The 22,331-nt window shown below is 38.5% G+C and overlaps 2 protein-coding genes across 2 annotated transcripts; one reads left to right on the forward strand and one right to left on the reverse strand.

The window, feature by feature from the left end:
• Positions 1 to 1,659: 1,659 nt before the first annotated feature.
• LOC110605286 (chlorophyll a-b binding protein of LHCII type 1) lies at positions 1,660 to 2,669 on the forward strand. Its single transcript, XM_021743730.2, has one exon. The coding sequence runs from the start codon at positions 1,725 to 1,727 to the stop codon at positions 2,520 to 2,522; it is 798 nt and encodes a 265-aa protein (XP_021599422.1). The 5' UTR covers positions 1,660 to 1,724; the 3' UTR covers positions 2,523 to 2,669.
• Positions 2,670 to 3,184: 515 nt separating this feature from the next.
• LOC110604901 (LRR receptor-like serine/threonine-protein kinase FLS2) lies at positions 3,185 to 21,009 on the reverse strand. The gene is made up of 4 exons (XM_043952433.1): positions 20,497 to 21,009; positions 19,703 to 20,402; positions 3,649 to 5,361; positions 3,185 to 3,549 (listed from the first exon to the last, which is right to left on the reverse strand). The coding sequence occupies exons 1-4, from the start codon at positions 21,007 to 21,009 to the stop codon at positions 3,185 to 3,187; spliced, it is 3,291 nt and encodes a 1,096-aa protein (XP_043808368.1).
• Positions 21,010 to 22,331: the final 1,322 nt, after the last annotated feature.

The raw sequence follows: 22,331 nt of genomic DNA on the forward strand, positions 1-22,331 counted from the left end.
GTGTGGGCCTTCCTTTCATGGGCCGTGACTGTAATTTAGGCCCAGGATTGAGGGTAGGGAAATCCAGCGGTCATCAATAATATTATATTTATCATATTTACTATTTTATTTTATTGATTTATATAATTTAATTAATGCTAAGAATATATATAAATGTATTAATATGGTATTTACGTACTTAAATAAATTTAAAAAATTAGAGATCTCATGTTTTATTCAATTCTCAATCTCTAATTCAAAAAACATGTATTAATTAATGCCAATGATATATAATTTATTTTATTAATCATATTTATCAACGTAGAAAGTATAAAAAATTAAATAAAAAAATACATTTAAATATTTAGAAACAGTAATATAATAAAAATAAATTAATATATATACAAATAATAATGTCAAAAAATAATATTAAAGATGAACAAATATTTTCTTATATTATATAGACATTTACTTTTTTCTTAATTTATAAAATATTTTGACATGAAAAAATATGAAATAAAATAAATTTTAATTTTTTATAATTTTTATAATTTATAAATATTTATAAATTAATTGTAATAAAAATAATAAAATAAAATAATATATATGAAAATATAATATTTTATTATAAATCAATTAAAATAATTAATATTTATAATAATATTAATATAATTTTTATAATTATATTTTATAAATTTAATATATAATTAAATAAATAAAATTAATTAAATAAAAATTAAATTTATATTTTTTCATGCATTAGCGTTGCTTTGAGACACGATAATATATTTAAATATTTTTTTTAATTATTTTTTTTATCGTACATTTAAATTGCGGTAAGTTTTACCGCACTTTTTTGGAGTTCAATTAAAGAAAAAACTTTTTATCAAATCAGAATTTAAAAATTTGTTTTTTTTTAAACTTGAAAAAGTAAAAAGCCCAATAAATTGCCTGACAAGTTGAGAAAAACCTGCATACTTTTCATTTTGGAAACCATAGATCCAGGAATTGAATCTGTGAGATGATTGTGAGAGATATCAAGAGACATCAGTCGATGAAAAGCCCCCATACTTGTAATAATTTTAATAATTTCCAGGTAATTAATAACCTCATATAATAGCATTATCATCATTACACGAAATTTCTAGAAGAAAATATGCAATTCCAAAATCTTTACTGAAATTGAAAGAGTTTGCTGTCATTTTAGAGACCATGCACAACCCAATTAGTAGGAAGCTTTCACGTTGCTCCCTTCGATTTTTTTTTTCTGCAGATATTTTCTACAGCCAACTTACCAGCCACTCAAACTAGGACTACCTAAGTAATATGTATTATTATGCTAAAATAACATCCTAGTACAAAATATTTCATATTTAAACATTGTTTAAAAATAAATATTTGCAATTCTTATCCTGTTTTATAAGAAATGAAATATAAATTCTCATAGATATTGGATTTGCCACGTGGAACACCCAGACTGGCTATGGGGCAATAAATGAATCTAAGAACTTGGTGGTCCGAAAGGTGCCGCGTAAGATAGCTGACAAAAATCTTGAGCCTCCAATGAAATGAGAGTTCTAGATATCGAGAGATAAGAAGCTTTGTGAAATCCTGGACGTGGGATTTTCAGCAAGATAAGAAAATCTACACTTAACTCATTATAAATACCCACCAAATCCACTTCTCTAATTCACCACTTGAATCAAACAACATACAGAGGATTCGAACCCACACTCCTTTAAACAATGGCAGCCTCAACAATGGCCCTTTCCTCCCCTTCTCTTGCCGGCAAGGCAGTGAAGCTCACCCCCTCTGCCCCTGAGCTCATGGGCAATGGCCGTTTTTCAATGAGGAAAACTGCCAGCAAGGCTGTTTCCTCTGGAAGCCCATGGTACGGTCCAGACCGTGTTAAGTACTTGGGTCCATTCTCTGGTGAGCCCCCATCCTACTTGACTGGCGAATTCCCTGGTGACTATGGCTGGGACACTGCTGGACTCTCTGCTGACCCAGAAACCTTTGCTAAGAACCGTGAGCTTGAAGTGATCCACTGCAGATGGGCCATGCTTGGAGCTCTTGGTTGCGTCTTCCCTGAGCTCTTGGCTCGCAACGGAGTCAAGTTTGGTGAGGCTGTGTGGTTCAAGGCAGGCGCACAAATCTTTAGCGAGGGTGGTCTTGATTACTTGGGAAATCCAAGCTTGATCCATGCACAGAGCATCTTGGCCATCTGGGCATGCCAAGTTGTGTTGATGGGCGCTGTTGAGGGTTACAGAGTTGCCGGTGGACCGCTTGGTGAGGTAACAGACCCAATCTACCCTGGTGGGAGCTTTGACCCATTAGGATTGGCTGATGACCCAGAGGCATTTGCTGAGCTCAAGGTGAAGGAAATCAAGAATGGCAGATTAGCTATGTTCTCCATGTTTGGATTCTTTGTTCAGGCTATTGTGACTGGAAAAGGACCATTGGAGAACTTGGCTGACCACCTTGCTGATCCTGTCAACAACAATGCCTGGGCTTATGCCACAAACTTTGTTCCTGGAAAGTAAATGGGAAATCTTGTAATATTTTGAGTGATTTTCCTACCAAAGCAAAGGGAAAAAAAATGTGAGATGGACTGGTGGTGCACAAAATGTAATATGTCTGAGTGGATGGTCAATGTTTTTTAATCCAATTTTTTAACCTTCTTGTGCTCAGTTCAATACTTTTTTTTTTCTGTTCTTCTTTCTTTGTTCAAATGGGTTAATTTTCCAATCCGTCAAATTGCAAAAGGTTCAACACCAAGATTAATGTTAAGCAAGTTATAATCTTCATAGTAAGTCTCTTATATAAAAAATACAGTAGCAGAAACTAATTGCAAAATCATCCCTGCCACCTATTGCCAATCCTGATTAAATAACTCAAAATCTTATTAAGAATACTTCTAAGGGTCTCTCCTTCGTGAATTTTGTTAATATATATGCATTTTTATAGAATATATCAGCACTGAAGCTATATTGATCAAGAAATTACTAGCTTTGATTCATTGCTCACGAAAATTTGCTGAAATTCTAAGCTGTGATTTAATTCCATTCAAAACAGCAAATGAATTTCCATAAAATTCTAAATATTTCATCATCTGGTTGTGGGTACCATCTACAATTCAATTTGAATCCGCAGTTACTCTTCCAACTCTTATTAGCAGTCAGTGAACCATAGAAGTTTGAATGATTCATCTACTTCGTTTGCAATTTGGGATTTGGCTTTGCCTCCTTAGCTTCTCGAGGGAAGACAACACCTCATTCATGTTAGGTCGATCGTCAGGATTTGGATTCGTACATGACAAGGCAAGATTAAAGAGCTCTACCATAGTTTCTTCCTCCTTGGAAATATTCATGGCAATAATGGGGTCTAAAACTTGAAGAAGTCCATTGATGCCATTCCCAAGAGCTTTCTCAATTACCTGACTCAGACTGATCGGCACTCCATCCTCTTCTGTCAACTGGGTTGGCCTTCGTTTTGTTAGAAACTCCATTAGTATAATCCCAAAACTGAAAACATCTACTTTTGTTGTTACCTTCCTCATGTATGCAAATTCTGCAAGACCACAGACATGCGTCACGCAAAATCAAACCCGTTGAAGAACAGCAAAAGTTTTAAAGATAGTCAAAAAGTAAAGAGAGAAATGTATGTTACCTGGGGCCAAGTAGCCTATGGTGCCTTGAAAAGCTGATGATGATGAAAGGCTACATCCATCCTGGAGATGAAGACCAAGCATGCGAGCTGTTCCAAAGTCACTCACATGGGCTACCCAATTGCTGTCCAGCAGAATATTAGAGGGTTTCAAGTCACAGTGGACAATGGGGAAATGGTAGCAAGAATGCAAATAATCCAATGCGCTTGCAATTGAAATACAGACATTGATTCTTTCAGACAATATCCACCTTGATTGATTAACTTTAGGGTCATGGATGATGCTCTCCAAGCTGCCATTGTTCATGTATTCTAGAACTAAAGCCCTTAGTTTGGTGCTCTCCCAGGCATAACCAAGTACCTTAACCAAATTCTTGTGTCTCAACTGGCTCAGTGTTTTAACTTCTCTATAGAAGCTCTTGTCAGATTCTGCAGGGAACTGATGCAAATTCAGTTTTTTTACAACTACAATCTGTCCATCCGCTAGTTGAGCCTTGTAAACAGTGCTCAAACTGCTGGCACCGATTAGCTTATCTTCGCTGAAGAAACTAGTGGCATTTTCTAATTCCATCGGCTCAAATCTTATAAGTTTCAATGCTGAAGTGAATTCTGGTTCTGCATTTTCAACACAATCTGTTTTAGGCTTTTTGGCACATTGGAGGATCATTGTAATCATTACCGCCAAGAAGAGAAGTGCGAAAAGTACTCCAAGTGATATCAGAATCCATATTGTCTTCTTGGAAAAAGAATCTGAACTTCTCTTGCTGCATGGCCCAAAAGAGGATCCGCAGAGGCCATGGTTTCCAATCAAACTAGAAGCATTTATGTTTTTGAATATGCCAGTCTCAGGAACTTGACCTTCAAGTTGATTAAAAGACAAATTGAGTTGTTTCAATGAGGGAAGATTGGCAAAGCTCCCAGGTATTTTGCCCTTCAGCTGGTTCTGAGAAATGTCTAGGGCTGTTAGATGCTTCAGCTCTGCCAAACTTTCCGGAATTTGACCATCTAACTCATTTCTAGAAAGGTTCATGCTCGAAAGCACAGTGAGCTGACTGAAAGGTTTAGCTGGAATTGGACCGGAGAGTTTGTTACCCGACAGATCAAGAGAGAACAAATTTCTGCAGCCACCAAGTGTTGCAGGAATGATTCCTGACAGATTGTTGTCTGAAAGATCAATGGCTTGTATTGCTTCCAGCATTCCTAGCTCAACTGGAATACTTCCCCCCAATAAATTGTATGACAAGTTGAGAAAAACCTGCATACTTTTCATTCTGGAAACCATAGATCCAGGAATTGAACCTGTGAGATGATTGTGAGAGATATCAAGAGACATCAGTTGATGAAGAGCCCCCATACTTGTAGGAATGGACCCATTTAGCATGTTTCCATGCAGGTCCAAGGACGAAAGCATTTCAAGTTTTGAGACAGCATCTGGAATTGGACCTGTTAGCCTGTTAAGCCCCAGCATGAGAACAGTTAAATGTTTTAGTTCAGAAATATTCTCTGGTATTGCACCCTTGAGAGCATTGGTGTGCAAGCCAAGCCCTTGGATGGAAGAAAGCTTGGATAATGATGGTGGAATGGGACCAGAGAACAAATTTCCAGAAAGTGATAAAGTAATCAGTTGACTTAAATTGCCAATCTCTGGTGGAATTTTCCCTGTGAAAGAATTGAACCCAGCTTTGAGAGTCCAGAGATTATAAAGCTTTCCAATTCCTTGTTTTTACAGAATAATTTAGCCACATTTTTATTATCTTTATTATTGTTTATTTACACATTATTTAGCTTAATTTATGGTTTTTACCTTATTTTTACAGAAAAGGAAGAAATTGAAAAAATAGAGAAAAAGTGCAGAAAATGACAGAAAAGTGATTGGGTCAGTGATTTGCCCAAATCACTGCCCAAATCAAGTTAAAGCAGAAACCTGGACTACCTCACAGGAGACTGATTGGGTCAATGACTTGGCCAAATCACCCGCAGGAACAGAAGCCCGGAGCCAACGCGCAGAAAAGTGATTGGGCCAGTAATCTGCCCAAATCACTCGCAGAAACTGCCCAAATCACTCGCAGAGACAGAAAACTGAAACTGGACAGACTTGCAGAAAGCGATCGGGGTAGATAGACCAAGCGATCTGCCCAAATCACTGCCCCAATCACATTGACAGCAGAATTGACAGCAGAAGCGGGAAAAGAGCAGAAAATCCAAATTCAAAGAAAAGAAGTCCAAGTCCACTTCAAACACCACAAGATCAATCCCAAGAGCCACGCCCTTCACTTAGAGAGTTCCATTCTCAATCAAATACAAAGTCCAAAGAGGAATCAAAGACTACAAAGAAGACCAAATCAAATTGAGATTTCAAAACCCTAATCAAATTGGAATTGGGATTCTCCAGCTATATAAGGGCAGCATCCAAACCAGAATAGCATCTCTCATCTTCAGCAATTCTGCAGAAAACACAACAGCTTGTCCTTTTCTTTCTTTTCTTCTTTTCTCTTGTGATTTTGTCCACCATGAGTGGCTAATTTCATTCTTTTCTAGTTGAAATTAAGGAAATTCAGATTTGTGATGAATTGGGAGATTTAAAACTCCATTGTTAAACTCTTGTTTGCTTTCAATATTTATGCAACTAGATCTTTTCCATAATTATTACTTTGCTTTTAGAATCAATAAGGGCCCGTTGCTTTTAAATTGCTTGAGTAATAAATTGTTTGAATGATTTAGGTTCGTAATTGCTTAGATTATTTGAGCATATCTATAATCAGTTGCATAATGTAGACTTGACTACGCGGTTGGCAAGGATAGAATTGGGTTTCTCTAAGTTTTAATGCAATCAACAGTTGTTCGATGCTAAATACCCCAAGGACGTTCCTTGGCAACTTGTTGATTAGTGTTTGGTTAGCGAACGTTTCCTAATCAAACTAAAACTAATGAGGAATTTGGATTGTGAGAAGCGTCTTCCACAACCAAAACTAATTTATTGAAATAAAACAGGAGTCCTAGATAATCAATGATCAATTCTGAACAAACTGAAATAGACTCATACTTCAACTAGAATCCTTCTCCCATTGAGATTTTCATTCATTTAAATTATTGCTTTCTTTTGCTATTTAATACATCATCATCAAAACAAAATCCCCCTCTTTTATTTAATTGCTATTTACCTAGTCATTATTAGGAAAATCTTTGGTGTCAATTCCCTGTGGTTCGACCCTATTGCCACAATCTACAAATTTATTTGTTGATTGATAATAGGTTTATTTTTTATGGCTTCGACAACCGCTATCAAAAATTGGCGCCGTTGCCGGGGAGTTGATTCAAACTAACGTATTTTCCCTTTATGACCAGGTCTGGCCGTAAAGACACTCTTCTTTACGATCCGGAGATTGAGAAAACTGCCAAGAGCTTAAGGAAGCAAGCAAATTTGAGGAACCAAGCCTCAAAACCATCTTCATCAACAACTCCATCTTACAGACCAGCTACTGCCCCTGCTGCAGAAATTTCTGCACCAGCAGAGACCTCCATCACCGCACCTGCTACTACTGAATTTGCACCAGAAACTGAATTTCTGGTTATGGCAGAAAATCCAGCAATGGCAGAACCACCTGCTGCACATGTAGAAGCTGAAATACAAGCTGGAAACGTGCCCATCCAAGCACCTCAGCCACGGGAAAGAACTCTCGGAGAGCTAGCTGAACCAGCAGGAGACCTAGCACCCTTATGCATTGCATATCCCCCATTAACAGCACCTTTTGAGCTTAAGACAGGTCTGATCCATCTCCTTCCCAAATTCAGAGGCCTAGAAAATGAAGATCCTCACAAGCATTTGAAGGCATTCCACATTGTGTGCTCCACCTTGAGACCCCAAGGTATTCCCGAAGAGGATATCAAACTTAGAGCCTTCCCTTTTTCCCTTGACGACTATGCCAAAGAATGGCTATTCTACTTGCCACCTGGATCCATCACATCATGGACTGATATGGTGAGAGCATTCTTGAGAAAATTCTTCCCAACCTCAAAAGCCATAGGCATCCGTTGAGAAATAAGTGGCATAAGGCAGAAGCACTCTGAAGACTTGTATGAATACTGGGAGAGGTTCAAAAGGCTGTGCACGAGCTGTCCTCAACATGATATTTCTGACCAATCTCTCATTCAGTATTTCTATGGAGGTTTGCTACCCTCAGAAAGAAAATTTATTGACGCAGCCTGTGGAGGATCAATTGAAAAAAAATCACCTTGAGAGATGAGGGATTTAATTTCCACCATGGCTGCAGCTTCTCAGCAATTTGGAGACCAAGAGCAGCCACCAAGAAGGGTAAATGAGGTGAGTACATCCATTTTAGCATCCCAAATTTCTGATCTCACCAATGCTGTCCGTAGCCTTGTTGTGGGTCAAACCCAATAAGTCCAGCAGATTCAGCAGCCCAAGTGATCAAGCATAATTTAGCCACATTTTTATCATAATTATTATTGTTTATTTACACATTTTTTAGTTTAATTTATGGTTTTTATCTTGTTTTTACAGAAAAGGAAGAAATTGAAAAATTGGAGAAAACGTGCAGAAAATTGACAGAAAAGTGATTGGGTCAGTGATTTGCCCAAAACACTCAAATCACTGGGCAAATCACTTTGACAGCAGAAATCTGGAGGCAACAGGCAGAAGTGATATGGGCAAGTGATTTGCCCAAGACACTCAAAGACACTGGCCAAATCACTCGCAGAAGACAGAGAGCAAAAAACTGGACTGACTCACAGAAAAGTGATTGGGTCAGTGATTTGCCCAAAACACTCAAATCACCGGGCAAATCACTTTGACAGCAGAAACTGACAGCAGAGCGGGAATTTGGGCAGAAAACAGAAATCCAAATTTTTAGAAGTCCAAATCCAACCCAATCACTGCCAACATAAAACCAGAAGCCACGAAAGAGTTTCTCATCCAAGGAATTCCAATTGCAATTAAATTCAACATCAAAAGAGGAGTCAAACACCAAATCAAAAAGGGATTTCAAAACCCTAGATAGATAGAATTCTTCAGCTATAAAAGGAGAGCCTCCAAACCAGCAAAATCATCTTCTGATCATCTCTCAGCTTCAGAAACTCTCCAGAAACGCAGCAATCTCTTCTTTCTTTTTCTTTTGTGATTTCGTCCACCATGAGTGGCTAAACACTTTCCTTTCTAGTTGAAGTTGGAAAATTCAGATTTGTGATGAATTGGGAGATTTAAATCTCCATTGTTAAACTTCTATTTATTTTCAATATTTATGCAATTTGATCTTTCTATAATTGTTGCTTTGCTTTTAGAATCAATTTAGGCCTATTGTTTTTAATTGCTTGAGTAACAATTGTTTGAATAATTTAAGTCCGTAATTGCTTATATTATTTGAACACAAATTTAATCAAGTTGCATGATCTAAACTCGACCACGCGGTTGGCAAGGTTAGAATTAGGTTTCTCTAAGTCTTAATGCAGTTAACAGTTGTTCGATGTCAAAGGCCCCAAGGACGTTCCTTGGCAACTTGTTAACTAGTGTTTGATTAGCGAACGTTTCCTAATCAAACTAGAACTAAGGAGGAATTTGGATTGTGAGAAGCGTCTTCCACATCCTAAACTAATTTATTGAGATAAATAGGAGTATTAAAGAATCAATGATCAATTCTAAACAATCTGAAATAGATCCATACTTCAACTAGAAGTTTTTCTCTTATTGATTTACTCATCTTTAAATTATTTGCTTTCTATTGTTAATTAGCTTTAGTACATCTTCAAAACAAAACCCCCCTCTTTTTATTTATTTGTTATTTATTTGTCCAAGTCATTATTAGGAAAGTCCGTAGTGTCAATTCCCTGTGGTTCGACCCTATTGCCACTATCTGCAAATTTATTTGTTGATTGATAATAGGTTTATTTTTGACGGCTTCGACAACCGCCTATCAAAAATTGGCGCCGTTGTCGGGGAATTGATCTAACTAACGTATTTTTCTTTTGTGACCAGGGCTGATCGTAAAGAAGCTCTTCTTTACGATCCTGAAATTGAACGCACTGCCAAGACGTTACAAGCATGGCTACGGTAAGTATGTCTTTTCTCTCTTATCAAATTTCTGAACTAACCTCTATGGTAAGAAATTATGGTATAGGTCAAGCCCAACAACTTCAACAAGCACATGCAGGATTCTATGGACAGCCAAGACATAATCCCTACCTTGACACATACAATTCAGGTTGGGGAGACAATATGAGCTATGGCTATACAAGGACAGACCACTACCATGACTACCAAAGAGATCTGCAATACAATCCATGTTGGGGGGACAATCCGAATTATGGCTATGCAAGGGCTGACTACTACCAAAACTATCAAGCCCAAGCAACACCTCAAAACTCCAATATGGAACTTGAAGAGATGGTAAGGAAATTGGAAATTTCTGGGAAACAGCAAGTGGATCAAGCGGTCAATTCAATGAACGCGCACATATTAAGAAGAGAGGAAGAGCTTCAAGATCTATGGGACGATGACGAAGAAATAGACCAAGCTGCTGAGTCTGCTGCACAAATCACCACTACACTTGAAGCTGAACCAGATACCCGATTCCAGGTTACTGCAAAATTTTCTGCACCAGCAAATTCACCCACTGCCACACCTGCCACTGCTGAAATTGCACCGGCAATTGCTGAACCTGCTGTCCAAAAATCAGCAAGTGCTGAATCTGCCACCATTGCATCCCTTGTTGCTGTCCAAACACCAGCAACTTCAAAAATTGACACAACTGAACCAGAAGATGTTGCACTTACTGAACCAGCAACATACACCACTGAATCAGCCACTATTGCATCCCCTGCTGTTGTCCAAAATCTTGAGCAACAAGTGAGCCAAATGGCCACTTTAATGAGCAAATTTGAGTCTCAAGGGAAGCTACCCTCCCAAACTAAGATAAATCCAAGACAAAATGCTAGTGCCATCACATTGAGGAGTGGAAAAGAGCTACAAGACAGCAAGGCTAAAAAATTGCAAAAACAGGCCATGGAAGAAATTCTGCCAGAAAGTGATCAGGGCAGTGATTTGCCCAATTCACTAGTAGAAACTGACCCGATCGCTGGGCAAACTGAGCTGTCCAGCAGTGATTTGCCCAAATCACCAGAGAAGGCAGAGAGTGATCTGCCCAAATCAACAGACCAGGCAGAATCCAGTCAAAGGCAAAAACAGCAACTTATGGAGAAATTCAAGGTACCTCCTCCCTTCCCAAAGAGATTTGCAAGATCCCAAAAGGAGAAAGAGGAAAAAGAGATATTGGAGACACTTCGCAAAGTGGAAATCAACATACCCCTACTTGATGCTATCAAACAAATACCAAGGTATGCTAAATTTCTCAAAGAGCTATGCACCAATAGGAGGAAACTTGCTGAACATAAAAAGGTAAGTGTGGGGGAGTGTGTCTCAGCTGTCATTCAAAGGAAACTTCCCACCAAATGCAAGGATAGAGGAATGTTTGCCATTTCATGCAAAATAGGCAACATAGGAATAAAGAAGGCCATGTGTGACCTTGGAGCTTCAATAAATGTCATGCCTCTTTCTATTTTTAACTTGTTGAATGCAGGTACACTCAAGGGCACTAGCATTATGATCCAATTGGCTGATCGATCTGTTGTCTACCCCAAGGGAGTGCTAGAAAATGTGTTGGTGCAAGTGGACCAATTAGTCTTTCCAGCAGATTTTTATGTTATTGACATGGAGGAAGACAAGGGCAAAATCACCTCTGATATCCTACTTGGAAGACCATTCTTAAGTACAGCAAGAACTAAAATTGATGTGCATGATGGCACATTGACTATGGAGTTTGAAGGGGAAGTTATCAAATTTAATGTTTATGATGCCATGAAATTCCCCAATGATGTTTCTCCTGTTTATGGCCTTGATGTTATTGATGATTTAAGTCAATAAATTTTTGATTTTGATCAAGAAAATTTACTTTATAATGGTCTTTGCAGGAAAGGAGAAGTGGACAGCAACATCGCTGAAGCAGAAAAAACAGCAGACTGCTGTAACTTGCTGGATGTGGGTGATTTGCCCAGTGATTTGCCCATATCACCAGATAATCTGCTCAAATCACAGACCAAATCACTGGAGCAGACAGACTTGACAGACAGTGATTTGCCCAGATCACCAGATAATCTGCTCAAATCACAGACCAAATCACTGGAGCAGACAGACTTGACAGACAGTGATTTGCCCAGATCACCAGATAATCTGCCCAAATCACAGCCCAAATCAGACAGCAAACAGCAGAAATCAGCACAAACAGCAACTGCACCAGAACTGAAACCATTGCCCAGCCACCTCAAATATGCCTACTTGGGAGCTGGAAATTCACTTCCAGCAATTATTTCTAACCAGCTCAGCCAAGAAGAAGAGGAAAAGCCCCTTGATCTGTTGAGGAAGCACAAGAAAGCAATTGGGTGGACCTTGGAGGACATAAAAGGCACCTCAAGACCATTTGGTGGAGGCTCAAGACAGGATACAGCACATGGAAAGCATGTTGTAGCTGCTGGTTCAACATTTTCTGCCCAGAGACCAGCCACGACAGTGATTTGACCAGTGATTTGCCCAAATCACTTGGCCTAATCACCCACATCCCAGGCAGTCCCTTTCCTTCTCCTTATTAATTTTTTTCATATTTATGTTTAAACATTGAGGACAATGTTTGGGATAGGTGTGTGGGTATTTATTGTTAGGTTATATTTTTGCATTGATTTTTTTTTTTGCTTTCTTTTTTGTTTCATTTTGGATCTTTTTGCCCCATACACACACACCAATTTTTTTTTTCTTTTTTCACACATTTTTTTTTCACACACTTTTTGCACACACACATAAAATTTTGCCTTAGCTTTTGCTCTACTCAACATAGATAACAAGGTTAAAAGAGTTTCCTTATCTCATGACCCCATTGATTTGCCACCCCTTTAAGCCTAAATTGAATCAATTATAGTGTGCTACCTTCACTTTGGAAGTTCTTTTCTTAAATTGAATCTCTAAATTTGCATTGGTCAAGGGAAATAAAAATATAAATACATGCAAATAAAAAGTTAGTGTAACTCCCTATGAGGTGATTTGCCCAAACTGTCATGAAAAGAAAAGAAAAAGAAAAACCAGCACAAAGCACAAATCATAAAACCTGTTCCTATGGCCAAATAAACTATGAACAGAGCTAGTAGCCACTTGAAGAAGTGACTAACTGAGTAACCGGGGGTGGGTATCACCAATATGCACCTTCGCGTAAAAAGGTTAGTGACTTTTTCAGGCAAGAATAAAAAAAAAGTGCTGCTGAATAAAATAAAATAAAATGCTCAAAGAAGGGCAAGTCTCTCTTAGAGGTTGCATTGAGCTTATACAAAGAGAATAAGCATGAATGAATCAAAAACCTTTCCTTTGACCATGATAGGTAAGGGGAAACAAGGAAAAGAGAAGAACAACCTTGGTGCATGTATTCTATACTGTGATACTTCAATTTAGGAGTCTAGGGGGGGCTGATTAAGTGGTACTTAGGCTCAAAAGAAAAAGGAGCTTGATTGACTAAGTTATTTATTGCTTGAGGACAAGCAAAAAGCTAGGTGTGGGGGTATTTGATCAAGCATAATTTAGCCACATTTTTATCATAATTATTATTGTTTATTTACACATTTTTTAGTTTAATTTATGGTTTTTATCTTGTTTTTACAGAAAAGGAAGAAATTGGAAAATTGGAGAAAAAGTGCAGAAAATTGACAGAAAAGTGATTGGGTCAGTGATTTGCCCAAAACACTCAAATCACTGGGCAAATCACTTTGACAGCAAAAACCTGGAGGCAACAGGTAGAAGTGATATGGGCAAGTGATTTGCCCAAGACACTCGAAGACACTGGCCAAATCACTCGCAGAAGACAGAGAGCAAAAAACTGGACTGACTCACAGAAAAGTGATTGGGTCAGTGATTTGCCCAAAACACTCAAATCACCGGGCAAATCACTTTGACAGCAGAAACTGACAGCAGAGCGGGAATTTGGGCAGAAAACAGAAATCCAAATTTTTAGAAGTCCAAATCCAACCCAATCACTGCCAACATAAAACCAGAAGCCACGAAAGAGTTTCTCATCCAAGGAATTCCAATTGCAATTAAATTCAACATCAAAAGAGGAGTCAAACACCAAATCAAAAAGGGATTTCAAAACCCTAGATAGATAGAATTCTTCAGCTATAAAAGGAGAGCCTCCAAACCAGCAAAATCATCTTCTGATCATCTCTCAGCTTCAGAAACTCTCCAGAAACGCAGCAATCTCTTCTTTCTTTTTCTTTTGTGATTTTGTCCACCATGAGTGGCTAAACACTTTCCTTTCTAGTTGAAGTTGGAAAATTCATATTTGTGATGAATTGGGAGATTTAAATCTCCATTGTTAAACTTCTATTTATTTTCAATATTTATGCAATTTGATCTTTCTATAATTGTTGCTTTGCTTTTAGAATCAATTTAGGCCTATTGCTTTTAATTGCTTGAGTAACAATTGTTTGAATAATTTAAGTCCGTAATTGCTTATATTATTTGAACACAAATTTAATCAAGTTGCATGATCTAAACTCGACCACGCGGTTGGCAAGGTTAGAATTAGGTTTCTCTAAGTCTTAATGCAGTTAACAGTTGTTCGATGCCAAAGGCCCCAAGGACGTTCCTTGGCAACTTGTTAACTAGTGTTTGATTAGCGAACGTTTCCTAATCAAACTAGAACTAAGGAGGAATTTGGATTGTGAGAAGCGTCTTCCACATCCTAAACTAATTTATTGAGATAAATAGGAGTATTAAAGAATCAATGATCAATTCTAAACAATCTGAAATAGATCCATACTTCAACTAGAAGCTTTTCTCTTATTGATTTACTCATCTTTAAATTATTTGCTTTCTATTGTTAATTAGCTTTAGTACATCTTCAAAACAAAACCCCCCTCTTTTTATTTATTTGTTATTTATTTGTCCAAGTCATTATTAGGAAAGTCCGTAGTGTCAATTCCCTGTGGTTCGACCCTATTGCCACTATCTGCAAATTTATTTGTTGATTGATAATAGGTTTATTTTTGTCGGCTTCGACAACCGCCTATCACCAAGCCATGTGGAATATGTGCCAACAACCACCCAACTGATCTATGTCCTTCCCTTCAAGAGGAGGACCAGCAAGTCAATGCTGTTGGAGGCTTCAATGGGCAAAGAAGGTATGATCCCTATGCAAATACTTATAATCCAGGTTGGAGGGACTATCCAAATTTCAGTTATGCAAGGGGAAATCAATATCCAAGCTATCAGCAAAGGAATCAAGCTCAAGCTGCATCTCAGAACCCCAATGCACCTCTTGAAGAGATTGTGAAGTCCTTAGCAAATACTGTGCAAAATCTTGAGAAACAAATAAGTCAAATGGCCATTTCGATGAACAAACTTGAATCACAAGGAAAGCTACCTTCCCAAACTGAGATAAATCCAAGACAAAATGTTAGTGCCATCACATTAAGGAGTGGAAAAGAGCTGCAAGACAGTAGGGCTGAAAAATTGCAAAAACAGGCCATGGAAAAAATCTGCCAGAAAGTGATCAGGGCAGTCGATTTGCTCAAATCACTGACCCAATCGCTAGGCAGACTGAGCTGCACAGCAGTGATCTGCCCAAATCACCAGGGAAGGCAGAGATCGATCTGCCCAAATCAACAGATCATGCAGAGTCCAGTCAAAGGCAGAAAGAACAACCAGCAGAAAAATTCAAGGTACCTTACCCTTTTCCCAAAAGATTTGCAAGATCTCAAAAAGAAAAAGAGGAAAAAGAAATACTTGAGACACTTCGCAAGGTAGAAATCAACATACCCCTACTTGATGCTATCAAACAAATACCTAGGTATGCCAAATTTCTTAAAGAACTATGCACCAACCGAAGGAAACTTGCTGAACGTGAAAAGGTAAGTGTGGGGGAGTGTGTCTCAGCTGTCATTCAAAGGAAGCTTCCAACCAAATGTAAGGATAGAGGAATGTTTGCCATTTCATGCAAAATAGGCAACATAGGGATAAAGAAGGCCATGTGCGACCTTGGGGCATCAATCAATGTTATGCCACTTTCCATCTTTAACTTGTTGAATGCAGGTACACTCAAGGGTATCAGCATAGTAATCCAATTGGCCGACCGATCGGTTGTTTACCCCAAAGGAGTCCTAGAAGATGTGTTGGTACAAGTTGACCAACTAGTCTTCCCAGCAGATTTTTATGTGATTGACATGGAGGAGGATAAGGGCAACATCACCTCTGACATCCTACTTGGAAGACCATTCTTGAGCACGGCTAGAACAAAAATTGATGTGCATGATGGCACATTAACCATGGAGTTTGAAGGGGAGATTATCAAATTTAATGTTTATGATACCATGAAATTCCCCAATGATGTTTCTCCTGTTTATGGCCTTGATGTTATTGATGATTTAAGTCAAGAAATCTTTGATTTTGATCTAGATGACTCACTTAATGCTGATTTATGCAGATCTAAAAAAATGGACAGCACCAGCACCAGCACCGAAAAAGACACAGACCAGACAGTGATTTGGGCAGTTTCTGCGAGTGATTTGCCCAAATCACCTAAGCAAACAGACCCTGTCTCGCCCAAGTCACTGGAGCAGACAGACTTGACAGATAGTGATTTGCCCAAATCACCCAGACAATCTGCCCAAATCAGTGAGCAGACAGACATGACAGAAGGTGATCAGCCCAAATCATCAGTGCAAGCAGAATTTAATTTGCCCAAATCACCCAGACAATCTGCCCAAATCAGTGAGCAGACAGACATGACAGAAGGTGATCAACCCAAATCACCCAGACAATCTGCCCAAATCAGTGAGCAGACAGACATGACAGAAGGTGATCAGCCCAAATCATCAGTGCAAGCAGAATTCAATTTGCCCAAATCACCCAGACAATCTGCCCAAATCAGTGAGCAGACAGACATGACAGAAGGTGATCAACCCAAATCACCTAGACAATCTGCCCAAATCAGTGAGCGGACAGACATGACTGAGGTTGATCTGCCCAAATCAACAGATGATCTGCCCAAATCACCTAAGCAAACAGACCCTGTCTTGCCTAAATCACTGGAGCAGACAGACATGGTAGAGAGTGATTTGCCCAAATCAACACCAAATCTGCCCCAATCAGCAAGCAGAGTCCCAGACAGCAACTGCACCAGATCTGAAGCCCTTGCCCAACCACCTCAAATATGCCTACTTGGAAGCTGGAAATACACTTCCAATAATTATTTCCAACCAACTCAGCAAGGAGGAAGAAGAAAAGCTCCTTGATATGTTGAGGAAACACAAGAAAGCAATTGGGTGGACCTTGGAGGACATAAAAGGCACCTCAAGACCATTTGGTGGAAGCTCATCTCACCAGAATCAAGGACAGAATGCAGCATATGGAGCACTTGTTGCAGCTGCTGGTGGACCATTTTCTGCCCCACCACCATGACAGACAGTGATTTGGCGAGTGATTTGCCCAAATCACTGGCCAAATCACCCCCAGGCCAGGAAATCCCTTTCCCTTTCCTTCTTAATTTTTTCATATATATGTTTACACATTGAGGACAATGTTTGCAGTAGGTGTGGGGGTACTGTTAGGTTATTTTTGCATTGTTTACATTATCTTTTTGCTTTCTTTTTGTTTCTTTTTGCATTTTTTTTGCCCCATAAACACACACCAAAATTTTTCACACATTTTTCACTTTTTGCACACACACACACAGAATTTTGACTTAGCTTTTGCTCTACTCAGCATAGATAACAAGGTTAAAAGAGCTTCCTATCTCATGACCCCATTGATTTTTCACCCCTTTAGGCCTAAATTGAATCAATTATAGTGTGCTACCTTCACCTTGGAAGTTCTTTTCTTGAATTGAATCTCTTAATTTGCATTGGTCAAGGGAAATAAAAATATAAATACATGCAAATAAAAAGTTAGTGTAACTCCCTATGAGGTGATTTGCCCAAACTGTCATGAAAAGAAAAGAAAAAGGAAAAATCAGTGCAAAGCACAAATCATAAACCTGTTCCAATGGCCAAATAAGCTATGAACAGAGCTAGTAGCCACTTGAACAAGTGACTAACTGAGTAACCGGGGGTGGGTATCACCAATATGCACCTTCGCATAAAAAGGTTAGTGACTTTTTCAGGCAAGAATAAAAAAGTGCTGCTGAATAAAATAAAATAAAATGCTCAAAGAAGGGCAAGTCACTCTTAGAGGTTGCATTGAGCTTATACAAAGAGAATAAGCATGATTGAATTAAAAACCTTTCCTTTGACCATGATAGGTAAGGGGAAAAAAGGAAAAGAAAAGAACAACCTTGGTGCATATACTCTATACTGTGATACTTCAATTTAGGAGTCTAGAGGGGGCTGATTAAGTGGTACTTAGGCTCAAAAGAAAAAGGAGCTTGATTGACTAAGTTATTTGTTGCTTGAGGACAAGCAAAAAGTTAGGTGTGGGGGTATTTGATCAAGCATAATTTAGCCACATTTTTATTATCTTTATTATTGTTTATTTACACATTATTTAGCTTAATTTATGGTTTTTTACCTTGTTTTTACAGAAAAGGAAGAAATTGGAAAAATGGAGAAAAAGTGCAGAAAATGACAGAAAAGTGATTGGGTCAGTGATTTGCCCAAATCAAGCTAAAGCAGAAACCTGAACTACCTCACAGGAGACTGATTGGGTCAATGACTTGGCCAAATCACCCGCAGAAACAGAAGCCCGGAGCCAACGCGCAGAAAAGTGATTGGGCCAGTAATCTGCCCAAATCACTCGTAGAAACTGCCCAAATCACTCGCAGAGACAGAAAACTAAAATTGGACAGACTTGCAGAAAGCGATCGGGGCAGATAGACCAAGCGATCTGCCCAAATCACTGCCCCAATCACATTGACAGCAGAATTGACAGCAGAAGCGGGAAAAGAGCAGAAAATCCAAATTCAAAGAAAAGAAGTCCAAGTCCACTTCAAACACCACAAGATCAGTCCCAAGAGCCACGCCCTTCACTTAGAGAGTTCCATTCTCAATCAAATACAAAGTCCAAAGAGGAATCAAAGACTACAAAGAAGACCAAATCAAATTGAGATTTCAAAACCCTAATCAAATTGGAATTGGGATTCTCCAACTATATAAGGGCAGCATCCAAACCAGAATAGCATCTCTCATCTTCAGCAATTCTGCAGAAAACATAGCAGCTTGTCCTTTTCTTTCTTTTCTTCTTTTCTCTTGTGATTTTGTCCACCATGAGTGGCTAATTTCATTCTTTTCTAGTTGAAATTGAGGAAATTCAGATTTGTGATGAATTGGGAGATTTAAAACTCCGTTGTTAAATTCTTGTTTGCTTTCAATATTTATGCAACTAGATCTTTTCCATAATTATTACTTTGCTTTTAGAATCAATAAGGGCCCGTTGCTTTTAAATTGCTTGAGTAATAAATTGTTTGAATGATTTAGGTCCGTAATTGCTTAGATTATTTAAGCATATCTATAATCAGTTGCATAATCTAGACTTGACCACGCGGTTGACAAGGATAGAATTGGGTTTCTCTAAGTCTTAATGCAATCAACAGTTGTTCGATGCTAAATGCCCCAAGGACGTTCCTTGGCAACTTGTTGATTAGTGTTTGGTTAGCGAACGTTTCCTAATCAAACTAAAACTAAGGAGGAATTTGGATTGTGAGAAGCGTCTTCCACAACCAAAACTAATTTATTGAAATAAAACAGGAGTCCTAGATAATCAATGATCAATTCTGAACAAACTGAAATAGACTCATACTTCAACTAGAATCCTTCTCCCATTGAGATTTTCATTCATTTAAATTATTGCTTTCTTTTGCTATTTAATACATCATCATCAAAACAAAACCCCCCTCTTTTATTTAATTGCTATTTACCTAGTCATTATTAGGAAAATCTTTGGTGTCAATTCCCTGTGGTTCGACCCTATTGCCACTATCTACAAATTTATTTGTTGATTGATAATAGGTTTATTTTTTACGGCTTCGACAACCGCTATCAGGTACTTCCCCAAACATTTGATGTGGACCAAGAGAAAGTCTCGTTAAGTTATGCAACTGCCCCAAATCCCAGGGAAGTTTCCCAGTAGTTCTATTATAAGATAAACCTAAGTTCAGAAGTTGGGTACAATTGGAGATGCTAGAGGGAATGGATCCCTGAAGAAGGTTATTGTTCAGGCTAAGGTTCCTCAAATTGTAAAGCATTCCTATATTTGATGGAAGCTTCCCTGTGAGGAAATTGAAGCCCAAAGACAGGTACGTTAAGTTTGACAGGTATGTTACAGGTGAAGGAATCTCCCCTGTAAACTTGTTTGAATGAAGTGTCAGCACTTGCATTGACCTCAGAGACCCTATCTCTTGAGGTAGTGTTCCTGTTAACTGATTCTCTGAGAGACCCAAATGGGTCAATGAAGTCAACTTGAATAAGGAAGGAGGAATGGTGGAATTTAGCCTATTTTTGTACAAACGTAATGTTTCTAAGTGGATCACGCTTCCAAGCTCAGAGGGAATGGCTCCACTAAGCTTGTTGTTGTATAGTTCAAGATGGGCAAGCTTCTTGCAACGACCTAGTTCATAAGGAATTTCTCCAACAAGGGAGTTTCCAAACAATAAAAGGTACTCTAAGTTGGACAAGTTTCCTATGTTTCTAGGTATTACTCCAGACAAGCGGTTTGAATTCAGCTGTAAAGCTTGCAAAGCTTTCAACCCATCAATGGAATCAGGTATTGAACCCTCTTAAGTTGTTTTGACTTCCCAAGAAATTTTTCAAGTTAACCAATTTCCCTATTGCTCTGGGTATTGTGCTAGTGAGATTGTTAAAATCGACACCAAATTCTTGCAGGGAGGTGCAGTTACAAAAGCTTTCAGGAATAATTCCATTCAAGGAATTGTCTCCTAAATCTACTAAAAGCAGATTTGGAAGATGGAATAGTTCTGCTGGAATTGAACCTGAAAGAGAATTTTGATAAAAAGAAAGATCTGTTAGCTGGGAGCAAAGTCCCAGCTGAGGTGGAATGTGCCCAGCGAATGAATTTGAAGATAAATCAAGAACCTGAAGAGCTGAGAGGTTTCCAAGAAATGGAGATATCTGGCCTAGAAGCTTCCAACCAGCTAGAGAAATGGAGATGACTCGATTTGAGGAAGAGTCACAGGCAACACCAGACCAGTTGCAGTGATGGCTTGCATCAGTCCAATTAGCAAGTAATCCTAAAGGGTCATTTGAAATGGCATCCTTGAAGGCCTGCAAGACCTCAGTTTCAGCTTCCAAGCTTGGCTCCGGATCAAACATAATTTAGCCACATTTTTACTACTTAATTACACATTTTTCAGCTTAATTTATGGTTTTTGTCATGTTTTTGCAGAAAAGGAAGAAAATGAAAAGTTGGAGAAAAAGTGCTGAAAAAGCTGGAAAAGTGATTGGGTCAAATTGATTTGGCCAAATCACTGCCCAAATCAAGCTGAAGCAGAAAACTGGGACTAACTCACAGAAAGTGATTGGGGCAAGCGATTTGGGCAAGTCACTGCTCAAATCAAAATGACACAGAGGCGGACAGCAGAGCGGGAAAAGGGCAAAATTCAAAATTCAAAAGCATTGAAATCTTATCCTACTTCAAACACTTCAAGATCAATCCTAGGACATCTCCAAGAGTCACTCCAAGAAAGACTTTCTCAAGAAGAAGAATTCATTCATAATTAAATACAAAAGCAAAGAAGGAGTAAAAGACTACAAAAAGACCAATTCAAATTAGGATTCCAAGTCCTAATTGGATTAGGACTCTTCACCTATAAAAGGAGGTAGCCCCAAATCAGCAAATCATCATCAGATCTTCTGCAGAATCTCATCGGCAACACTGCAGAATTCCAGTAGCCTCTCTTCTTCTACTTTTCTCCTTTCTTCTTGTGTATTTTGTCCACCATGAGTGGCTAAACACTTTTCTTTCTAGTTGAAGTTCGGAATTTTCAGTTTTGTGATGAATTGGGAGATTTAAAACTCCATTATTAAAACTCCTGTTTACTTTCAAATATATGCAACTTGATCTTTCTATTATCATTACTTTGCTTTTAGAATCAATTAAGGCCTTTTGCTTTTAATTGCTTGAGTAATATATTATTTGAATGATTTAGGTCCGTAATTGCTTAGGTTGTTTAAACTCAAATATAATCAGTTGCATAATCTAAACTTGACTATGCGGTTGGCAAGATTAGAATTAGGTTTCTCTAAGTCTTAAGGCAGTTAACAGTTGAAAAGTAAAAATCCCCAAGGACTGTAATACCCGGCTAGACTCCGGTATCGGAATTCCTATCGTCCGGTAGAATCTCGGGTGTCGGAGACCTCTAGAAGGGTAAAACCATGTTTTTATAAAATGTTTTAATGTGTTTTATGGTTTTAAGTAAAAAGAAAATGAGTTTTTGCATGAAAATAATCTTGGAGGAAAACTCAGGTTCGGCCGCCAAACCTCAAGTTCGGCCGCCGAACATGCAGGCGTTTCGGGTGTGCCTTAGGCCCCCGAAAGCATAAGTGAGGGAAGTCCAGGTTCGGCCGCCGAACATGACATGCATGCGGAGGCACGTTCGGCTCCCGAATGTGGCCTGGCCAGCCACCTATAAAGG

This window comes from Manihot esculenta, chromosome 17 (genome assembly GCF_001659605.2).
Source record: "Manihot esculenta cultivar AM560-2 chromosome 17, M.esculenta_v8, whole genome shotgun sequence".
In the NCBI taxonomy this organism is placed as follows: domain Eukaryota; kingdom Viridiplantae; phylum Streptophyta; class Magnoliopsida; order Malpighiales; family Euphorbiaceae; genus Manihot; species Manihot esculenta.